Source organism: Saccoglossus kowalevskii, chromosome 3 (genome assembly GCF_978046115.1).
Source record: "Saccoglossus kowalevskii chromosome 3, keSacKowa6.1, whole genome shotgun sequence".
NCBI classification, from domain to species: domain Eukaryota; kingdom Metazoa; phylum Hemichordata; class Enteropneusta; family Harrimaniidae; genus Saccoglossus; species Saccoglossus kowalevskii.
Window position 1 is genome coordinate 35,545,151 of NC_140643.1, and position 22,206 is coordinate 35,567,356.

At 33.5% G+C, this 22,206-nt stretch overlaps 2 protein-coding genes across 3 annotated transcripts in view; one reads left to right on the plus strand and one right to left on the minus strand.

Moving 5' to 3' along the window:
• The window catches only part of LOC100374191 (dnaJ homolog subfamily C member 2-like), a 29,717-nt gene extending 18,729 nt beyond the window's left edge, over positions 1-10,988 (minus strand). Inside the window, exons 1-6 of the mRNA XM_085497136.1 lie at positions 10,840-10,988; positions 9,280-9,473; positions 8,640-8,715; positions 8,085-8,186; positions 6,525-6,669; positions 5,959-6,039 (exon numbers count right to left, since the gene is read on the minus strand). Coding sequence (XP_085353262.1) covers positions 5,959-6,039; positions 6,525-6,669; positions 8,085-8,186; positions 8,640-8,715; positions 9,280-9,473; positions 10,840-10,903 — 662 coding nt within the window. The 5' untranslated portion in view covers positions 10,904-10,988. The remainder of the gene's footprint in view (positions 1-5,958; positions 6,040-6,524; positions 6,670-8,084; positions 8,187-8,639; positions 8,716-9,279; positions 9,474-10,839) is intronic.
• A 21-nt stretch (positions 10,989-11,009) lies between these two features.
• On the plus strand, positions 11,010-21,087 carry LOC144349419 (uncharacterized). Of its 2 annotated transcripts, none has more exons than XM_085497137.1 (9): positions 11,010-11,095; positions 11,392-11,674; positions 12,766-12,924; positions 13,924-14,070; positions 14,642-14,796; positions 15,401-15,551; positions 16,210-16,368; positions 17,685-17,815; positions 18,237-21,087. In XM_085497137.1, exons 2-9 carry the CDS (start codon positions 11,510-11,512, stop codon positions 18,778-18,780), a joined length of 1,611 nt encoding a protein of 536 aa, XP_085353263.1. In that variant the 5' UTR covers positions 11,010-11,095; positions 11,392-11,509; the 3' UTR covers positions 18,781-21,087. The 2 variants fall into 2 exon arrangements, with proteins under 2 accessions (XP_085353263.1, XP_085353264.1); XM_085497138.1 differs by lacking the exon at positions 11,010-11,095 and adding an exon at positions 11,195-11,283.
• Positions 21,088-22,206: the final 1,119 nt, after the last annotated feature.

Here is a 22,206-nt window from a genome sequence, read left to right on the forward strand (position 1 = left end):
ATCAGCTCCAGGAAACGTTCGTTGTCGGACGGTCAGAAAATGTCCAACTTAGCTGGACTGTAGTGTTCATTCTTAAGAAAGACAGTTTATAATGAGTTCATATTTACTATCGTTAAAATATTGTTATAAATTTATGTTCATTTACTGTTTCATTAAAACGTAATTTTGATATATTTGGTGACATTAGTTTGTCTATTGTGCGAGAGTTGTTGACGCGTTTGCGTCGTTTAGAATTCCTTGTATAAATCCACGCCAGTAAAACGACTCGTATCGAAACCCGGATTAAATCGAATAGGTTTTCTTTTGGGCCAGACAAACGAAAAATAACATAACTAAAGACTTTTTTTCATATACGATATATGATAAAACCTTTATGGACTGGATACGGCTTTTGCAGCCCTCGAAAAATAATATGTGATATATGTGTGAAGTTTAGACTTTAAATTTGTCATGTATGAGAGATGGTTCAGTTGTTGGAGTATTTTCAGAATCATTTATCTGCAAATTACTGTAAAATACTTTATTTTCGCTATTTTCGCCTAAGGAGTGATTCAGTAAAAATAAAATCCAGCGAATTTACCTTTTTTTCTAGATTTTACATTTTACATTTACATATATATACAAAACACCCAAAAAGTCCTTTCAGCGAAAATTAATTCCAGTAAAAATAAATTATTTCGCAGTATTGTAATTGAAACATGCATTATCATAGTTTAGCTACTGTATTTTTTATGATTTGTATTTTATTTACCATACTGCGCCCTCTGATGGCATAGTGTAATAAATTATTATTAATATTTGTTAATCATTTTGTTCTATACAAGTTTAATAATATTCTGACTTAATAATACATTGTTTCAAAATACAGGTTCTGAAGTGCAATGTCCACATGAGTGCAAACTAGGTAGAAACCACGGCAGTGTGTCAATTTTTCATTCTACTGTGGTGAATGGTGCTGCTTGTGTAACAGATAATTTTGCATACTAATTTTCGTTATTTTCCAAAATCGCAAAGTCTCCCACATTCGTAGAAGATGTTTAAACATGATGACCGCCAGTCAGCCATTTTGTATTTGATGGTGAAAAAAATGCATACATGTTTGTCCGATATGATGTATGTGTGAAGTTTGGGCTTAATTGGTCTAGGCATGTCAAATGTATGAATCAGAAACTGCATTTCTTGCAACAAAATGGCCACCAGTCAGCCATTTTGAACCAAATTCGAAAACAAAATATGTGCATCACGGTTATATTCAACATATGTACGTACCAAGTTTGAACAAAATCTGTCCATGTACAACTCTGATCTAGTTTTGGAATGGTCAAAATGTGTGATTTTGATACATTTTTGACATTAAAATGGATGTCATTCGGCTATCTTGAATCAAATCATGAAAATACAAATACAGTAAAACCTGTCAAAATCGACCTTGAGTGGGCCCATAATGTATGGTCGGTTTTCACAGGGAGTCAGTTTATTCAGGGTGGGCGTGGCTTTAAAAAAATGAGGCATATATTTACACTTATTTTTAATCAGAGAGATCACCATACCAACATTGTAAATATCATTGTAATTACGTTTATTATCAATAAATCAAAAGTTCCCACATTATTTGATTACATGTAGTACTGTAGATTTATGAATTAATTTGTACATGTACAAAGAAAAGAAATAAAAAAACAACAACTGGTGATCGTCGGCTGATGACAGATACGTATACATGGACATGTTAATGAAAGCGTCCATTTTTACTGGCGTCACTGATTCATGTTGAAAAAAGTCACTAAACTTAAGTTAAGTACGTCAATAAATGTCAGTTTATGGTGTAAAAAAACTGTTCAAAGTTGACTGCCTCAATGAACATCTTTTCTGTACAACTTTCTGTTCAGTCATGGTTTGCTGGTCTTGGACTGCCGTCAGGTAACACGAGTCTTTGTTTATTGCGAAGTACTTTATTTTTGTCAACATGTGCAGCACATCTTCATGTGTCATGTTGATGCTCTCGTCACATTCACTGTTTCTGTATCGTAATCTAGACAGTCTTGGTTTTCTTTGTCTTTAATAAAATTTTCTAGAATCTGCTGTTCCCATTCTCCATCATAAGTTTCCTCTGTCGGCATATTGTCATCGAAGTTAAGATATTCGTTAACGGTGCATTGAACGTCTGGCCCTGTGACTTCATTGATAAGATTTCTCATCTCTTCTGTGTCATCTGCTTCTTCCACATCGGTGATTTCACTGTCCAGTTGATTGAAACCACCTTTGTACGGCGTCGAGTACATTTACGGATTTCGAAACTTCACTTGCACTCGATTCTGTGACAATCTTTGCAATAACAGAACGTAAGAGTCATTTTCTGTATCAAGCTTTAAATGAATTTCAGAGTGACATGCATTAGCCTAATGTTCCGGCAGTGTGAAGTGGCATTGTCAAAAAAAAGCAAGATTATTCGGCATTTACGACGCATTTGATTGTTTAAATCACGGAGATATTCTTCAAATAGGGCACTTGTCATCCAAGCTTTTTTATTTGAATTCCAGTATACAGGCAAAGTTTTTGGATCAATATTTTTAAAATAGCGTGGTTTCGCTGCCTTTCCGATAATAAATGGTTTTATTTTCTCTCCAGTCATGCTGCATGTAAACAACGCGGTAAGTCTCTCCTTTGAAACTTTGTCGCCTTTACAATCGTCTGATTTTGTTCCCAGTGTTCTATCAGGCAAGGCTCTAAAATAAACACCAGTTTCACTGGTATTAAAAATATCTTTTGGTTTGTACCTTTTCACACAGTTCACCAATGCGCTGTTTGAAATATTCGACCACTTCCAAATCTACATCGGCACTCTCTCCGTTGACTTTGAACGATTTAATCGAATAACGCCCTCTCCAGCTTTCAAGCCATTCGTTAGAAGCTTTGACACTGAGTTCAGACGCAAATGACAATGCTTTTTCCTGCAACATCGGACCAGATATCGGAATATGCTTTGCACGTGCCTGCTGAAACCATGTCCAAACCAAGCCATTTATTTCTTCAAATTTTGATGAAGTTTTGATGCGCTGTCTGGATCCATCGATGTTATTTTCAAACTGCTTCATGTAGTCTGCCTTTTTCTTTATGATGTCTGTCACTGTAGATTTCCCGATGCCATACTTCTGGCCAAGTTGTTGTTGAGTTAGATTCGTTGACTCGTAATCCTTGATAAGCTTGACTTTGTCAGCTAGGGTAAGTTCTACCCTACAACGTTCCTGTGGTGGTCGGCTCATGGTAAATAAAAGCAGGGACTTAGTAAACAAGTCATTGTTAATGACACAGTCCCGTCCAAAATGTTGTGATCTGACATATCAATTTGATGCTGATGAAGTCATTGAGATTAGATTGAAACCATTAATAGGAGATGGATTTGTAAAAAAATATGATTTAGTGCTTTTACACAAGAATTGGACATTGGGCAGTCATATTAAATCAAATTAAAAAAATAATGTTCATGTTGATGTAAATATTGGTATACTGTCTTTGTACAAAATTTTAACAGAAATGTTCATTGCATTTATGGAAAAGTAGGCATGGGTATCATAAAAAACAAAATGGCCACAAGTCACCCATATGAGTTTGAATCACAGAAAAAATATGACATGCAACTATAACCCAATACCAACTTTGATCCAAATTGGCCTAGTTATCTCTGAGAAACAGCTCCAGACATGTAAAAATGATGATTTATAGTGCTTTTACATAAAAATTGGGCGTCCGCCAGCCATATTGAATTGAATCACAAAAATCACGTTGGTGCAGAAACGTTCAAGACAAATTCAAGATAAAGTAACAAGGGTACCATGAAAAACAAGATGGCCGGCAGTCGGCAGACAGAAAGTCGATTTTGCTGTTAAGTCAATGAATCAAATCATGATTGGAAAAAAAAAGTGTTGACTGGTTTAAAGAACATCTTTTTTTCAATGATTTTGTTTTATCGTTTAGAATTTTGAGATCTTGGATAGCTGTCAAGTAACTCGAGTCTTGGTTTATTGTCAAGTTCTGTAATCTAGTCAACATGTCTAGCACATCGCCATGGAGGACCATAATTTGACTGTTGTTGCAATTTATGTCATTGTTGTCTGTAGATTCTTGGTCTTTTTTGTCTGCAATAAAATTTCCAACAATCTGTTGCTCCCACTCGCCGTCATACGTTGCTTCATTTGGTATACGTTCATCAAAGTGGAGGTATTTATCAACGAAACACTGTGTCTTTGTTGTCTGCCTTTTCATAATCGGCAATTTCAATCTTGAAGCCCCCTTTACGGAAACATTCGAAAGCACAAATTACCGATTAGAATAGTTATGAAAATAAGAAAACTCAAAACTCAATGTCACCGATCATTTGTTTATATCTGACGTCATAACACTGTCCAGACAGTATGCGATGTCTTGGCGTGTGGTGTGAGAAACTTAATAAGTTGCCATTGTTTTACACGGGACGTTACTTGTAGTGTGAGATTTGGTATTGTTTTTGTGATGTTCACGGTAAATTGAACACAATGCACATTTTTAGATCGGACAGACCGGATTACTAGACAGCGGATGTGATGCAACTGGTCGAATGGTCGATATTTTCAGTGTGAATATTGTTCAGAGTAGACAGTGGTCGGATTTCATAGGTTGTTTTAACAAAGGCGTCTATTGAGAAATTTTCGGGGCTACATTAATTGGTCGGTTCTGACAGTAGATAGGTTTATCCAGGGGTCGGTTTTGACAGGTTTTACTGTACATATGCATATAACTGATATAATGTTAGACATATCTGGGGAATTTTGAACTTAATCGGCCTAATCAATCAATCAATCAATCAATCAATCAATCAATCAATCAAGAAGATCAATATATGATTACATGTGTTGCAAAGTTTTCCTTAAACAATGACTAAAATTTATAGCATTACATTTTATATATAGAGTGAGAACAAGTTGTTTAATTCATACCCCAGAAGGCCAGAAGAAATTAATCAGTTTACATAGGCAGTTGGTTAATAAGTCTATGGAGATGGAGTTGAGCTTAGACAGGTTTAAATAGGTTTGAAGGTTGAAAATAATCACACCTGAATGCATTTGACTGTGTTTTGGATTGTGTATACAAAACAATGTAAATGAGAATACACATGTTGCTAAGGAATTATCAATACCTACCATTCATTTTAATACTCAACAACAGTTCCCTCTTTTCATCACAAATTCAGAAAATAATCCCATTTATGGTCTGCACTTTTTTTCAGAATATTAGTAAAAACAAAAACAAATTGACCCAAAAATTCGTTTTTGACTCCAAAAGTGAGGGTTTATTTCCAGAAATATTGAAAAATATAAGAAAGGAGGTATCTAAGAGGTGTGAAAAACATAGTTCTGGGTTGTCGGTTGCCGTTTTCATTTGGTGTACATTGCCAGCCCGAGAGTGCAACTTACAAAATAATACGACCTACAACAAGTAAGTTTAAAATGTCACTGTAGTGGGCGACAGAACCGTAGCTAGGCACGACAGTCTTGCTTTTATTTACTTTTAATTCTGTCGTTTACTTGTAGTTTGTATTTTTGCCTGACTATTTTTCTCATCAGTCATAGCCTGCTTTTAATAATTTCAATTTTATCATCAGCTTGTAGTCTGTGTTTTTGACCAGGAATTTTGTAAATCAGTCAGCTGCATTCAATTTATTGGCCAACTATTTTCCAGGCATGGAGGACAGTCATAGAATTGTTTTCACCGTTTCCACATGCTATTGTATTAGCGTGTTCGCCCTCCAAGGTTTATTGATCCGCACTCTATATTGTTTTTTCGTACGTCCTCGGCCCTTTTCTAAAAGTATGCTCTGCACTTGGCATCTGCCCTTTCTGTTTTTCACACCTCTTACATACCTCAAGAAAGTGCAGACAAATTTTGATGAGAAAGTCTCATGGTGAAAAGGTTAATACTCACCAGAAACCATAGAAGTGATTGACATCTGACCTAGAGGAATTCATGTCACCCAATTTGGGAACTCTCTTTGTGGTTGACCATCTGAAGGGGAAAATAATAAATACAATTTTAAATCGTGCAACACATATGTTCAAATCTTTCTGACAACGAATAATTTAATCAGGTTGTAAACACTGCGCATGGAAATGCGTATTGAACGTGTCTCTTCAAAATCTAAAAATATTCATCAAATACTATACATTACCTTCAGACAGGGGGTAAAAAAGGAAAACTTTAAAATAATTTATTTTAGCTGGAAAGACATTTAGGCTGTTTGATATAAAGTTTATTTTCACTGATTTTTATGAGTTGAATGCAAAATACAGAAAAACGGTATTTCCACTTCACCACTTTAGTGAAAAAGGGAAAATAAATTTGAGTGAAAATATTAAAAGTATCCTGGTACATATTATAGTAGAACATGTCTGTATGAATTATCGCACATGAAGTGTATAGTCTTTCTTCCACAAAAGAAATGATAATATACTGTATGTAAATTTTCACAAAGAAGTCATAATAGAACGTACCTTGAATTTCTCTCAAAGACTTCAGTGAATTCTTCAAAGAAATTATCTTTAGAATCTTGATTGACAAATGGTACACTGTCATCAAATTCAGGATCCACACTGTCATAAGCTATTCTTTTTTGTCGATGACCCAATATTTCATACGCTGAAACGATCAGACAAGGGTAAAAACAAGGGTACTGGATTAAATAAATCATTGACGGATTCTGCCGTAAATTTGCCCTGGGCTGTTAAACTGCAGTTCAGGGCGATTTTTCATCAGTTTTTTAAGGTGTTACTTAAATCTTTTCAGATGCCTAAAAGTTTCACTGTACTCACTGACGCCTATTCAAGAGTATTGATGTTTATTGCGACTAGCGTGAATGGGTAAGCTTCATTTCGACAATGAGCTGTTATCGCTGTAAACAATGTTAAATGTTCAAATGTTCAGTTTATCTTTTGAAAACAACTAATTTTTTTATTTAAAAACAAATCATATCGCTTTCCCATCAAAATCCAAGCCAAAAGATCGTACAACAGCAGCGCCAAATCTCTTCTGAGCCGCATTCAATAACATTTACATATTTAAATGAGCTGTGGTAATTTGAACACGTTGGCATCATCCATCGTTTTCATTGGTTAATTAGCGATTTGACCTGTCAGGTCAAAGAACACCGTCCCAGGTCAGAACATGGCAGATATTCATTTATCTATTTCTTCATTTTGAAAATGCGATCGGAATCATTCACTTACGATGAAATAAGTTGAAATTTATTAACATTTCATAACAATTCAGCGAATTTATTTTTTGCACGTTATAATAATCATTACTAGGTAATAATCAACAATTGCGGATTGCACTACCGCGATCATTTGCTTCTAAGCAATGCAGTTGGGTTCATTTTTATTTAAAACTTCTTTTAGAATATACTTTCATTACTAATAAAATGAAACAAAATAATTGTATTTTGCACACTTGGTTCGATAATGTGATTTTTTTAGAGAAATATGCGCGATGTACTTTTTAATCCAGTAAAGACAAAAATGTATAAAATTTTAGATTAGCTTCTGCAATAGTTTCTTTATTTTCAGGTGGTCCAACTGACGGCGTAGCTGGATTTTTCAATGAAAATATAATACATGATCATTTTTTGAAATTTTGAACCCCAACCAGCCTTGAAACAGCCCAGGGCGATTTTTTTGATGGGCGAATCGAATTTATGGCAGAATCCGGTACCAACATAGAAACGAGAAGCCATTAGAGTTGGCAGATCCACTGACCTTGGTTCACAAAGAGTAGGTAACTGTTTTGATTGGAAGGCTGTTGCATACTCACTAATGTAACGACTTACAGCTAACAGTAGTGAACATCTCAATTGGGGAGTAGGCAGGGGTATGATCATCGCACATACCAAATGTCATGATGTGCGGTGAATTGAAAATTAGAGAGTAACAAAGTACAAGTCTCCATTACTCTGCAATATGGGTAAATATGCAACTCACTCCACCAACAACAAAAAAAACATCATATCATTACATAGCAACATTCATGAGTAATAATTAATAAATACGATATTTTACCTTTCGTAATGCATGTAAAATAATCATCATCCCCATCCTTTCGTGGTACATGAGTTTCACGTTTTCTTTTATCAGGATGATGCTTTAGGACTTTCATCTTATCTATATTAATACAAAGCCCAAAATTGTTACTATCAGGTATACAGCTGTACAAGTGTGGTAACAAACTCACTATACACAACTTAAATAATGCCAACTGAGTTCCATTTGAATATTTTGATCAATAGCAACTCATCTCCAAACTACCACAAACTACATTTTGTTGTTGTTGACTAGTTGTTAGACAAAACGTTTGATTGTGAAAAAATTAATTACCGGTAGTAATACTTCAATAAAGATTTAGATTTTAATTGTCACTATTGCTAAATTAATATCCATGATGTTTTCCTTATAGTTCTTATGCCCATAAACACATTTGAATTTGTTGGACATTTGTATGGCAGCCAATCACACACTCAAACAGACAACTGAATAAACTAGACTGCATTTATAATGCATATATTTAACAATTCACATAGTGAGAGAAATATCACAGTCATTGGAAATGATACTTACGTGCTTTTTTAATTTGTTGATCCGTGGCTTTGTAGCGAAGATGCCCAAGTCCAAGAACTCTATAATGGTCTTGTTTCTAGGCAACCACAAGCAAACATAATTAATTATAAATCTAACACTTTTGTACATGTATTCGTTTTATTTAACTAGTAATATATTGTTTGGATTTTCTATGTTTTGTTTACAATACAAATTCTAAGAAAGTTATATATATATATATATACATATATTTTAATAGAGGTCAGTTTCATGAGTGTGCGTAAGATGGCTCTGTGTAGGAAGATGCAATGTATACATACAAGTATTATTATATGTTTTGTATTTACTGTAAAATCTGTATTAAAAGCCGTGGCTTCTATTGAAATGGAACAATGCAACAGAGGGGATGCGGCTTCTATTAGAGCATTTAACACATATGAGAAATGATGAATTTTGGGTTCTCAATTATTAAAAACAAATGATGCGACTTCTAATACAGATTTTACGGTAGCCACGATACATGTATAACAAGTCTCAAGCAAAAGGATTTTAATTTTTCGAATTCTGTGAGACGGGGAAAATCACAAAAACTTCTTTTTTAAAAATTCACAAACAACAAAATGATTGGAAGGGGGTAATATCAAGTCATAGGGTGTTGTACCTTCCATTCTTTTGGATCAAGTGTCAGTAAAAACGTTTCATCTTCATCTTCAGTGATGATATCATCATCAGAATAATCCGATGAGCTACTTGAATTGTAATCTTCGGTATGTGATAACGTTCGTCTGTGATGTCGCCGACTGATATATGCCTGATACCAACGGCCAACAGGCTCCACTTTTAAGCATACTGGAGCTGAAAATGATAAAGTGAATGCAAATTTAATAAGAATAAAAGCTCCTGAAGATATCGGGGGGAAATGATTGAATATTCAAGGTACATTTTTATAACATAAAATTAATTGAAAAAATGCAAATGAGGCTATTAAATTTTATGTGACTACCCGACATCTTGGTAAGTTGGTAGCAATGTTTTTTATTTTGCTATTGTTATATTTTTCTTACCACAATTAAGATACAAAGTAATTATGCACAACCTAATGTGGATTGCAAGAAAAGAAGAAAACATTTTCATTATTTGCCAATTATGTATGTTAAAAGTACATGAATATCAAGCTGAGTTTCGTTAAGAAGCAGCCGCAGACCATATGGCCTGCTATAAGCCAAAATTGGCCGTCTACTCTCTACTCTCTGCCCTCTTGACCGCCTACGCCGGTCTCGCTACAGCGATTCACACTGCTGAGAGCCTTTTTATTTTATTTTTGGCCTGTTGTTACAGGATGATGGCCTGCTATTACCAGGTAAGTGCATTTGTGAAACCCATGAATATCATACACAATAGTAGTGTTCACACTACGCAAAGTACAGTAACCTCATATGTTTGAATTATCGGATAGACCCAATTCATGCAATGGAGCAAACATTGGTTAGTACAAGCTAAGGATACAGAAACTAGGAAGGTATACATGTTAGTTCTATGGTTATAAAACAATACCAAAGCAAATGAAAATGATAGTAATTCTTGCAAAAGAACATTGAATAGAATTAGCATTTTGGTCGCTTAGCTCGATGATGCTAAGGACATGGACCAGGGTAAATCTATACACAACATTTCTCAGCCTGTGCTAAGCATTCATGCACACTTTCTTAGCATGAGCTAAGGTATTTGACCTCTTGGTCCATATTAAGGAGCTGTGCGTGAACACTACATGTACTATAGACAAAATGATATCTGAGTGGTCTGACTGTTACACAGTGGCTCGAAAGTTTTGGGGCAGTGAATTTGCAAACTCACTAGCAAATTAGCTAACTCCTTGGGTTTCGACTTAACAGAAGGCTTTCATTACACTTTTTGTTTTCCATTATTGTTCATATTTTATTATTTCGCAGTTTTAGTGACCTTATACTGCAGCTGTATATTTTTCAGAGTGAGAGTGTCAATCAATAATATATATCATGTTTTTTCTGTTTATCTTGAAACGATGCAATGAAAAACATGTACCAGTGAGAAACCAAAATCGTCAAAAAGCCCAAATTCAAGATGTTTAGTTGATCTTGAAAGAATTCAAAAGTCCAAGAAAAGAAGTTGCCGCCGCTGGTTCCCAATTAACACGTAATTTTGCGGTCCATAAGAACGAGTCAACTACATTATGTATGCTTACCCGATATCTGACAAACTACAGTTGTTGAATCGTCATCTGCTGCCTCTGGAAACATATTTAACATTCACTGAATGTGGGTAAATTGCGATCAAAAACGACCACAAAACACACACATGTAAATCACAATATTGTTCAACGAACAAACTAACACTTCCGATATGAAAACGAGGGCAAGAAGGGGTTTCCCCGGATTCCCCCCCACTCTTATTCAGTTCCCATTTGATAACACTCCCAGTTGTCATACACGAGTACCAAGGTGCGTATGGTCATATTTAGAAAACATATTTCAGCAAAAATAGCAATAAACGAAACCACGCCATATAGGGGTTTAAGGGCTTCTGAGTTAATATTTAAACCAGAGGCACCTCTCTGTTTAAACGCTATGCCAATAAGATGATGGGTCCTGTAGTAAGTTGTTCGAAAAGTATTAAAAGTGTAGACTATGTATGTAAGCCATTTCACAATGTAACTGTCTGTATTTTTCAGTATTTGGCCGCAGTGGATTTGACCAGCCTATTGTTAAACGATCGTTTTTTTTTATTGTTATGCCAGGTACGTTCAACAACGCTGAGACTGAAGGTCGAAATTTTGCTGAGGTGGCATTGATAGGGAATAGCAAAAGCGGAAGTATACTGAGTATTGTCTAAACGTTTCCCAGTGGCTCACTACCATGGCTTCAAAAAAACTAAAGATTTTTAGTGGGCGTAGTGGGTTTAATACCAAACTGGAACATGACAAATTAATAGATAGTATTTTTGGTACAATCTATGGTAACTGTGTTGGTGATGCTATTGGACTGCTGACAGAATTCATGGCGAAACCAGAAGCTACAGACGTAAGTATAACTACCAAGATAAGATTGTATTTGAGAAAAAATGTAAAACCACACCCATGGTTTACTGTGAGAAATTGTTGTTGTACACAGTGGTTGAGCGGGTTTGCCAAAGTAATATAACAACACAGGAAGCAAACAATTCATATACCAATACCATATAAATTTCTTTTTTCTTGGAGGGATCTTAGAATGTGTACCCTCAACTGTCGGATGTAATTAACTTTTTTTTTATTTAAGCTATGTAAATACTATAATTTTGTTTGATGGAATTATGTTTTTTCTTTTTGTTTTTTTCAACTAAACGACAATATAGAGGATGTGATGATTTTGGCATGGCAAGGTCCTGGTAAATAATATACAGAGAAATAAAAGTGAAAATAATTGACAAAATAAGTTACACATTAAATAGATACTTAGTTACTGCAGCTATTGAGTATTGTATTTATCTAACAAAATCTTTACATAGAAGTGTTTAAATTTTTTTTGACTATTGCAATATTTAATATCATTTTTGATATTATTCCAAAGTTTGACTCCATAACATGACATACACATTGACTTGAGAGTAGTTCTTCTATATTTTAGACAGAAATCTAAATGTTGTCTTGTACTATGGCTGTGTACTTGTATTTGTAAAGTACTTCAAAATATTTTCTGGGACTTTTTTATGATAAAAATTATACATTATAAGCATGGTTCTTAATTCAATTAGATCATATACATTTAACACATTTAGTTTATAAAATAATGGTTTTGCATGGCTAAAGTATCCCTCTTTTGTAACAATTCTTATAACTAGTTTTATATGAATTGTACTTTTAAATTATTACTAACATTTTATTGCTGTCAATCAATGGAAGTTATTTCTAACGATACAATAAATTCATTATTATTATTATTATTATTATTATTATTATAGCTTTCTTTTAGAGTAAAAATACACAATTTAAAGTAATTTTATATGTATTACCCCAGATTTCACAACAATACACAAGATATGGCAATATAAAAGTTAGATACAGATTTACAATACAATACTAAATACATTTACCTGTATTTACAGTGTTGTGTGTATGTGGATTTTATTTCAGTGGTATGGTCATGAGAAGGAACTAGAATTGAACATGAAAGAAAGATTGAATCGTCAAGGTTACAGGTGTCATCAAAGTAGATGGAAAACTGGTGACTGGACTGATGACAGTGATCAAATGATCCTGATACTACAATCAATAATAGATAATAAGGGAAAGGTTAGACCCAGCTGCTGTAAACATTCTTATTTTTCATTTTTTTAGATTTAATACAATGACTACCACCGTTGTAAACTTGTGTCAAAACACACATACACACACACACACACACGCACACACACACACACACACACACACACACACACACATACACACACACACACACACACACACACATTTTCTTTCTAGCCATGTGTTCAATGTCATGCTCACATATGGATACCATCTTCAATGACTGTCTTTTATTTCTTTACTTACAGTATTCATGCTTCATATGCATTTGCATTTTTTTTCTGTGTAATCACAACTCACATTTCTCTCATTCCACTGTATCGTCACAGGCGTGGTCATTCGTTCATTCCACACAGCTAGATATCACGCTCAACATGCAAGTTTATTGTGTTCCCACCTTAATTAAAACAAGCCAAAGGGAGAGAGGGCAGTATCTCCATATGAATCCACAACCCCATTTTATAAAATTAATTGTCACAAGGTATAACCCAGTTCAGGGATGTAGGCTTTAATGAGACCTGCAAGCGGGGCCACCTGGAGAATGTTTGCAAATAAAGCACAACGTACGTCATTCTTGTTGTGATGTCCAACAAAAATGCTTTCAAATTAAAGCCAACACATCCCTGCTTTCTACCCCATCACCCACCTAAAGTTATTCATTGGAGACATTAACAACTACATATGTATGTTTAATTTTGGTGTAGAAATAATATACATTTCAAATAACCAAGGTGAGGGGGATACACAGCAGTTTTTTAATCCACCAATAAGCATGCACTGAGCTAGTCTTGTTACTGAGTGTCTGCTCATTGGCTAGTGCTGTTAATCACTGGTTAATTTGAACAGAAATGTGTAGTTCTGTGGTTGGAAACTGGGTGAATATTGCTCTATCATTATTTATTTTGAGCACAATAATACATATATCGCATATTGGCATTACATGTGGAGCTGACCAACAAGATGTTCTAACACTTCATAACTTCCTAGGTTGATCCAACAGACTTTGCAAAGAAAATGCTTGAATGGGCGCACCATGGTTTTCCGGAGCTTGGTGACACTGGAGGTTTGGGTATAGGAAATACAACATATCAAGTTCTTACTCACGAAGATTTTAAAGGATCTAAACCACACAAGGTTAATTTAATTACTATACTATATAACTTAATTGCATGACAATATACTTGTATGGTATATAAAACAAAATGCAAATCACATACTCCAACACTGCTAATATAGTACTAGGTTAGTTAGTAGTTATCGTTGATGCAACCCGTTTTGTAGCACAGACTCACTAATACTAGTACAACATAATTAAATGAAATTCCATTGTTAGACAAAAATAGATAGTGCTAGCTTATTAATAAATGTCATTTGACCTAAAATGAAGTGATATGTTTTCATACATGATATAGAAAGATTGCTAATGTGTGTGCTCAGTTTCAGTCAAATCTATACATTTTATTGCAATCATTAACATGGTTCATCAGTTTTCATAACCCTGGAGACCTTAGTAACAGACCTAGGGTAAACAGATAATTTCTACTAGTCCTGGTGGAAAAATCACTAATTTAAAAAAAAAGAAAATACGGTATTGAACTTCTCATTTAACAGTGAATCAGTGTGAATGTCATTCTGTACGTGTCTTGATGCATGTGCATAGTATATTGGTATTTCTGTAATTTTTATTATATTTTTTTTTTCAAAGGCAGCAGAAGCTGTATGGAAATCTAGTGGATGTTTTCTGGCACCCAATGGTGCTGTTATGAGGACCTCCATACTTGGCATTCATAACTTTGATGATATGGAAACGGTTGTCAATAATACAAAAAAGATTTGTAAAACAACTCATGCTGATCCAAGGTATGATTAAAGTTGATCAAAAAGTGATAATTAAGTCTGAAACAAATCAGCCCTGGTTTCAAGAGATTTGTTTTAAAAAATGTATCTTTAAAAAAGTTTGATCATTAAAAATATTAAATAATAGTTACAAAGTAGTATAGTCAATCCACTGATGCGGTGTAGCACACAAGAAACATTGCGGCAAACATTGGTGTTTAAGTTTTGCTGAACCCCATATAATGGTTTCAGTTATGTATTTTAATAAGCGTATGCTAATTTATGGATTATGTAATGGCATATAGTCAAAATATGGAACAATTCGGTTGTAGTTAAAACTAGGTTATCTATCCATTCCAACTCTTTTGACATAAAAAACATATACCCCCCCCCCCCCCGGTACTGTATAAGTATTAGTTTTCATTATTATTTAATCACACTATTTAGATATTTGATCAAATTCACTGGGTTTAAAATTGTAATTTTACAAGTTTATGTAGATTTAACTTAATAGTCAATTTCCCTTTTTCAAAAAAAATTTGGAAATTAAAATCCAGAATATAATGTTTTTGTAGGATATATTAGTTGTTATGTTGAATCCAGACATTTATATGTTTTATTTTCACAGATGTGCCGCATCGTGTGTAGCTGTAACATCAGCAATAGCAATGATGTTAAAAGGTGACCGACATAGAGGTTTAAATGGTGAAGTTGTTGCTGGAGGGGTAATTGAAGATGCCTTTCATGAAGCTAAAAAATGTCTTTCTACCGATACAGAGGTAAAAAACTAATAATATATTCTATTGATTTGGTTGTCAGGTATATATACATAAATAAGTTCCAAGTATTCATCTTTGGTGACCGCAATTTGCATTTATACACCGTAATAGATAGAAAAATTGAAAATGAAAAGTCGATCAAAAGATGATCCAGGGTGATGTTTTGAAGCCAGAACTCTGTTTAAAAATATGACCCTTAACCCTCAATTAATTGATAACTTAAGAGTCATGCAGGTAATCACTTGTGTGATAAACATGTACCATCCAGACTAGTTTGTATCCATCCTGAATTCCTATTCAGAATGTATGTCTGTCTCAACGACTAAGGTTGTAGTAGTTATGCTATGTTTTTTTTTGAAAATTATAACCTATGGAGAACTTTTTGGTCTTTTGGTTTTGTTTTATAACCTTTTCAACTATCTCAGGGGAATTTTAAACCTTTGAAAATTGGTATCGAAATGGGTTTACAAATTTAAAGACTCTGAATTTCATTCAAATGCAAACATGTAGGTAGGTAGGTAAGTGTTGTCTTTTTTTTCAAAACTGTTTAAATGCTTACGCAAGAACAAATCCTTCTTTTGCAATAAAAGTGAATTTTTCATTATTATTCTTAGCAAAGAAATAATTTATTCATTATTTGTGTATTATTTATTTTCAGATAAATGAACTACATTGGTATATGAATGTAGAGAAAATAAATGAGCTAGATTTAGATGAGTCTGCTAAGATTGGTTACACGTATAAGTGTCTTGGTGCTGCATTTTGGGCTTTCAAACAGAATGATTTCAGACAAGCACTGACAACAATTGTCAGGGAGGTTAGTATATTGTAACAAAAACAGATTCTATCTTATTTGCATTCTTAGTTCATAGGAGGTTATTGTATTTCAAGGCTTGTTGACAGATAATCTAAAATAAGTTCGTTTTAATCTAAGTTATATTAGTGAAAGTGATAGGTTTCATCATGATGGTCATGGGTTCAAATAGTGCATCTAACGATTGGTCTCTTTGCAAAACCCCAGCTGTGATGCTGTTTACAGCTCTAATTTTGTTTGTTCTGTTCATGCAAATTCCGTCAAATCGATCCAAAAAGGTGTTGCTATGGGCTGTATTTCATTTCATTAATATATTGCTTCTGGTTCTGTACGATTGTAGTATTCCATGAAAACAATTGACATAAATATTTTCTGAGGTTTCATTGGTTGGTTTGGGTCAAATGCATGCAGTATGCATTTCTTATTGTTATATTTCATCTCAGTAGTTTACATACAGGTTATGTAGTCAAGTTGCTTAAAAAATCAAACTGTACTTGTCACAGTGAAGGTAATTTATGGGTATAACATAAATTATTAAACTGTCATTGTTTACTTGAATTACTTGAGTTTTTTTAGTTTTTTAGCTCCGCTGTCGACTTTTTCGAGCGGGGCTTATCATATGAGTGATTGTCTGTCGTCATCTGTGTCAATATTTTACTTTTTCGACATCTTCTTGAAAACTACAAGTCTGAATGCTTTGATACTTGGTGTATATGTACCTTGGGTAGACCTCTCTTAGATTTGTTTATTTCATGATGATATCTTCAATTCTTTAATTTTGATGAATATTTTTGTAATTTTTGGTAAAAAGTGATTTTTTTTGACTTCTTGTTGAAAACCGCATTTCCAATTGCTTTGATATTATAAGTACTATATGTGGACCTCTCTCAGATTTGTTCATTTCGTGATATCTTTAATTCTCTAATTTTAGTGAATATTTACCGATATGTATTTTTTGGTAAAAGTAATATTTTCAACTTCTTTTAAAAAAAGCAAGTCTGATTGCTTTTATATTACATATATAGGTACTACATGTGGACCTCTTTCAGATTTGTTAATTTCGTGGTGATATCTCCAACTATTTAATTTTGATGATTATTATCGTCATTTTTGGTGAAAAGTGATATTTTTAAATTCTCGTTGAAAACATCAAGTCCAGTTGCTTTGATACTATACATATTGTTCATTTTCTAATGATATCTGCAGTTCTTAATTGAAATGTGCATTGCTAATAGCGGGGCTATCTCAGCCGACAGGCTGCTTGTTCATCTTTTTATATTGCTTTAATGGTATGTATAATAGTGATATTTCATCTACAGGCTGGTGATGCTGACACTAATGGTGCCGTAGCTGGTGCTCTTCTAGGATGTAAACTGGGATTTCACAAATTACCCAAATCATGGAAAGATGGTCTACTACACAAGGATTGGCTAGAAGCAAAGATAAAACAGTATGTACACAAAGGTCAATTGTTTTAATATTGCTATAAAAATTAGACCTAAATGTGTAATTAGTATTTTTATATTGTACATCACACAGCAAAAACAATTTGAATTTAGCTGTCATCAAAACACTGTACCAACCTGTTTGAAAGTATTACGAACCTCTTTCTATTTTGCCAAATGTGTAGTGTAGTGTGTGACAGAAATATAATTGTATCACATGAAATAGAAATGTTTTTTGCTGGCATTTCAGACCACTATCTTTCATCAAATTATGACTACAAGTAAGAAATTAAGATGTATAATAATATTATGGAAAAGTATGCACTCAGGCAACACTGGATCACATTGTTGCAGTATTCTTGTGATAAGTTTGTAATCGGTCAAATGCAGTTATATTAAATAATAATTTGTTGGTATATGTTACAGGTTTTTTGAGATTAAGATGGGATCACTTGTCAAACAAATGACAGAAACAACTGCTCCAGTTCCAGATGTGAAAAATAAGCCTGATGATTCGAAAAAACAAGAAACAACTCCTCAACAAACCAAACAAGTTTCAGACCAAACAAAAGAGATGACTGATGAATTGAAACAACAAGAAACAACTCCTTCACAAACCGAACAAGTTTCAGACCAAACAAAGGAGATGACTGATGAATTGAAACAACAAGAAACAACTCCTTCACAAACCGAACAAGTTTCAGACCTAACAAAGAATATGGCTGATGAATTGAAACAACAAGAAGTAACTTCTGAAGATCCAGAAAAGCCTGGTGACTTGAAAAAAGATGAAGAATCCACATCTCCAAGTGACACAAGTGTACTGGAAAAAGATAGTGAGAGTCAATCATTTGATAAGGGCGCAGTAACTGAATCAGAATCAGCTATGGAGGTAGATGAAGAAGAAATAAAAGGTGAGCGACAGAACCCCAGCAAAGAAAATCAAGAAATACATGAGACACAATTGTAAAATTTTGCAGTCTAAGTCTAAGTACTTTGTACTTATCAATATTATTATGGTAAAAATTATCTGGTAAAACAAGATGGAGTTACATGTACACTATGAAATCATTTTCTGGTTTGCTATACAGCATGTACATTTTGTCCATTTCATAATAACATTTTTATGTAAAATTTGCTGCACATCTTGACATTGAAGAGTTTGTTCTGTGATGAATAATACCACTAATATACTAATTCTTGTCAGATAGTAATGCTGTATAGAAGCCAATCTTGTTTTCATGATATTAAATATAGATGAAATATTAATATTTTTAATTCATTTTAAGTTTCATGTAATTTGTATAACCAGTTAACTGATAATTTTTTTGTTTGTTTCCTAATTGTTATTTGTCGCTTTGTTTTCAATTAATTGTTGCTTTGTTTTTATGTAGATTTATAAACAGCAACAGTTGTATCTACTGTAAAAGGATTAATTATTCACTGGGTTTTAATTTTGCTTATTTCACTAACTGCAAAATGCGCTTAATTAAACCCAGTGAAAATTAGTCATTTTACAGTATCTCAAATGACTGACACCTACACTGCTGTTATGAATATTGTAAATTGACAAGGCCTTGTCAATTATAATGTCTGCAGATGATGGGGACAGAGGATATTGTATGAAAAAGTTGGCCATTGGTGGGGTTCTGTTTACAAGAGTCTAGGTACAATTGTTTGGTTTATAATTGTACACCAACTAGAAAACATACAATTTCTGATACCGAAGAGATTACAGCTTAATTTTCTCTTGCAAACTTACAGGTGCACGTTTTACATGCAACTGCTGTGTATCTTGATTGTAAATCCTGGTGCCCTTATGGTCTGACATGTACAAATGAAAGGATTGTAAATACTGAATGTCCAATCAAGGGGAAAAGATTAAAATGCAGTTGAGCAAAAATGTCAGTATATAATCAATTTATTACAGTCATTATGCCATGAATGCATTTTAATACCGGGGGAAACACAACTGTGTGTCTCCCATTACTCCTTTTACATGCTGTATTGTTTTTTTGGCTCCTGTGTTTAAAGCACACAAGTCTTTGCCTGTCTGTATGTGTGTGTGTATGTCTGTCTGTCACTGATATCTAAAGAAACACTCATTGGATTTTGATGCAACTTGGTACATAGGTGCAGATTTGATTAGTTTTGGGTAAAAATATGTGCATATTAGTTGCCTAATTTGCATAATGATTCGTAAATTTTTTGCTTTTCCACTGATATCTCAAGTGCTAATCATCATATTTCAATAAAACTTGGCACAGACCTGATAGTTTTTAGGGTAATATCAGTACATAATAATTACCTAATTTGTATAATTAATTAACTTTCAGTTTTTGATATTTCAAGTAGTAATCATCACATTTCAATTAAATTTGATACATAGATACTCGAGGACTATGTAAAGATTGATTATTTTGGGCTAAATATTTGTGCATATTAATCACCTAATTTGCATAATTATTCAATATTCAACTTTCACACTGATATCTCAAGTACTAATTATTTCATTTCATTGAAACTTGGTACATAGATGCTCTAGAACAATGTAAAAACCTCATTAGATTTAGGTTAAGATCTGTTCCTATTAATTCTCTCATTAGCATAATAATTCATAATTTTTGGGTTCTAATCACATTTCAATTAAACTTGGTACATAGATGGTCTGTTACATTGCGCAGACCTTATTAGTTTTATACTCTTCATGTTAATTACCTGATCGGCATAATTAATTTTCAGCTTTTTCATCAATATCTCAAGTACAATTAATTTTTAATTAATTTTTAATGTGTGTCCAATTCTCTCAGCACACAGGAGTTCTTTCGAAGCTTTCTTTGATTTAAATTTGCCATTTGTTTTTTTCATATTTACAGTATTTTGGCAAAACCCAAAAAAAAGTTCTGTTTCTGAGCACGATGACCAAAACGAATCTTGTTGTGTTTTGCCTAACATTTAATACTTTTGTATTGTGGGGGAACAAACCTTTTTGTTGAATATTGGGATAATGTTTTACTACAAGATGTCTACTTTGTTGCAATTTTGTTGTCATTTATTTCCACCAGTAAAGCAATGTGTCTAATGTCAAGCATTGCTTATATTCCTAGTGCGTTTTTTATATTATACAATTACCAGTATAGTATATGGCCAAGCTAACATGAGATTGACTGTGAAAATACTTCCAGTAGTCCCAGTTAAAGATGAGATCGATGATTGTAAGCTTTTTTTTAAATTGTGTTTTTCCTAATGCAAATAAATATTGATTATCCACATGTTATACATTTTCTGATTGGTCTATTCATGACAATCCAGATCTCAAAATTCTTGAATCTGTGTCAGTTTTACTCTAAATACTGCACTTTGTGGTTGAAATTGTTCATTACGGAATTCACGTGTTTCATGAGAACAGTTACTACTGACTAGCGCCATCACACGTTCACAAGATATTGCACTGTATTTGTTTTTATAACAATTCCCGTTCAAATAATTTTCTGATAAAGAAAGCTATTAATGAAGTCATCATATTATGAAATGTTAAGCTACTAAATATTATTCACCTGCAATATTAAACTGATTGATTATTCAATGTATAGAACCTTGCCCATAAATTTCATCTTTAAATAGCGCCCCCATCAGTAATGATAAACTTCATACTGTGACATCTAAAATAGACCATTTTCGTTCACTGCGAGATCCCACATTATGCGTGAAACCGGACGTAAAAACATAACCAAAGTCATGGTGCCGCAGTGACGTCTAAATATCACAGGGATTCGACGACAAACGCGAAAGTATTTTCAGGCTCAATAATTTGCTATACACATTTCGATTTTATTGACAACAAACTATAAAAATGAATATCAAGTACAAAATGTAATCGCATTACGCAATATCTCGTAGTGAATTGAAAATCACGTATAGAAATAGTAAAACGTCAATTCTCGTGATTCTGACATCACAGTACGACATATTTTAGCTTCCTTCTCAGACTCTCTGAAAATCTTAGTATTTTGTATAGTATCGTACTTTGTAATTTGGACACAAATACACATAACAAACATTTCAAAATACAAATGAAGTGTTAAACATGCACTGTGGCAATTAAAGTTGTGCAACAAATTAATATCAACAAATCTAAGGCATTAATATATCTCATTTGCATATTCGTGAAAGATAAATCCAATATTAGCTATAGGCTGCGTAACTAGTATATACTGTAGTGTAGGCAGTATACGAACTGTGAATCAGAATGAAATTAAAAATTTAAATTAAACTTAAAATTCTGAAGACATTTTTTTGAACCTGGGACTATTTCAAGGTCTTAATATATTCATACTACAAGTGTCAAGAGTCCTTTCGTTTGAAGTGCATTCCAGGCCTGTATACTGAATCATAA

Coding starts and splice junctions, on each gene's coding strand:
- LOC144349419 (XM_085497137.1), top strand. CDS start 11,510: ATGGCTTCAAAAAAACTAAAGATTTTTAGTGGGCGTAGTGGGTTTAAT. Junction 15,552..16,209: donor GTCTTTCTACCGATACAGAG/GTAAAAAACTAA, acceptor ATTTATTTTCAG/ATAAATGAACTACATTGGTA. Junction 16,369..17,684: donor TGACAACAATTGTCAGGGAG/GTTAGTATATTG, acceptor TTTCATCTACAG/GCTGGTGATGCTGACACTAA.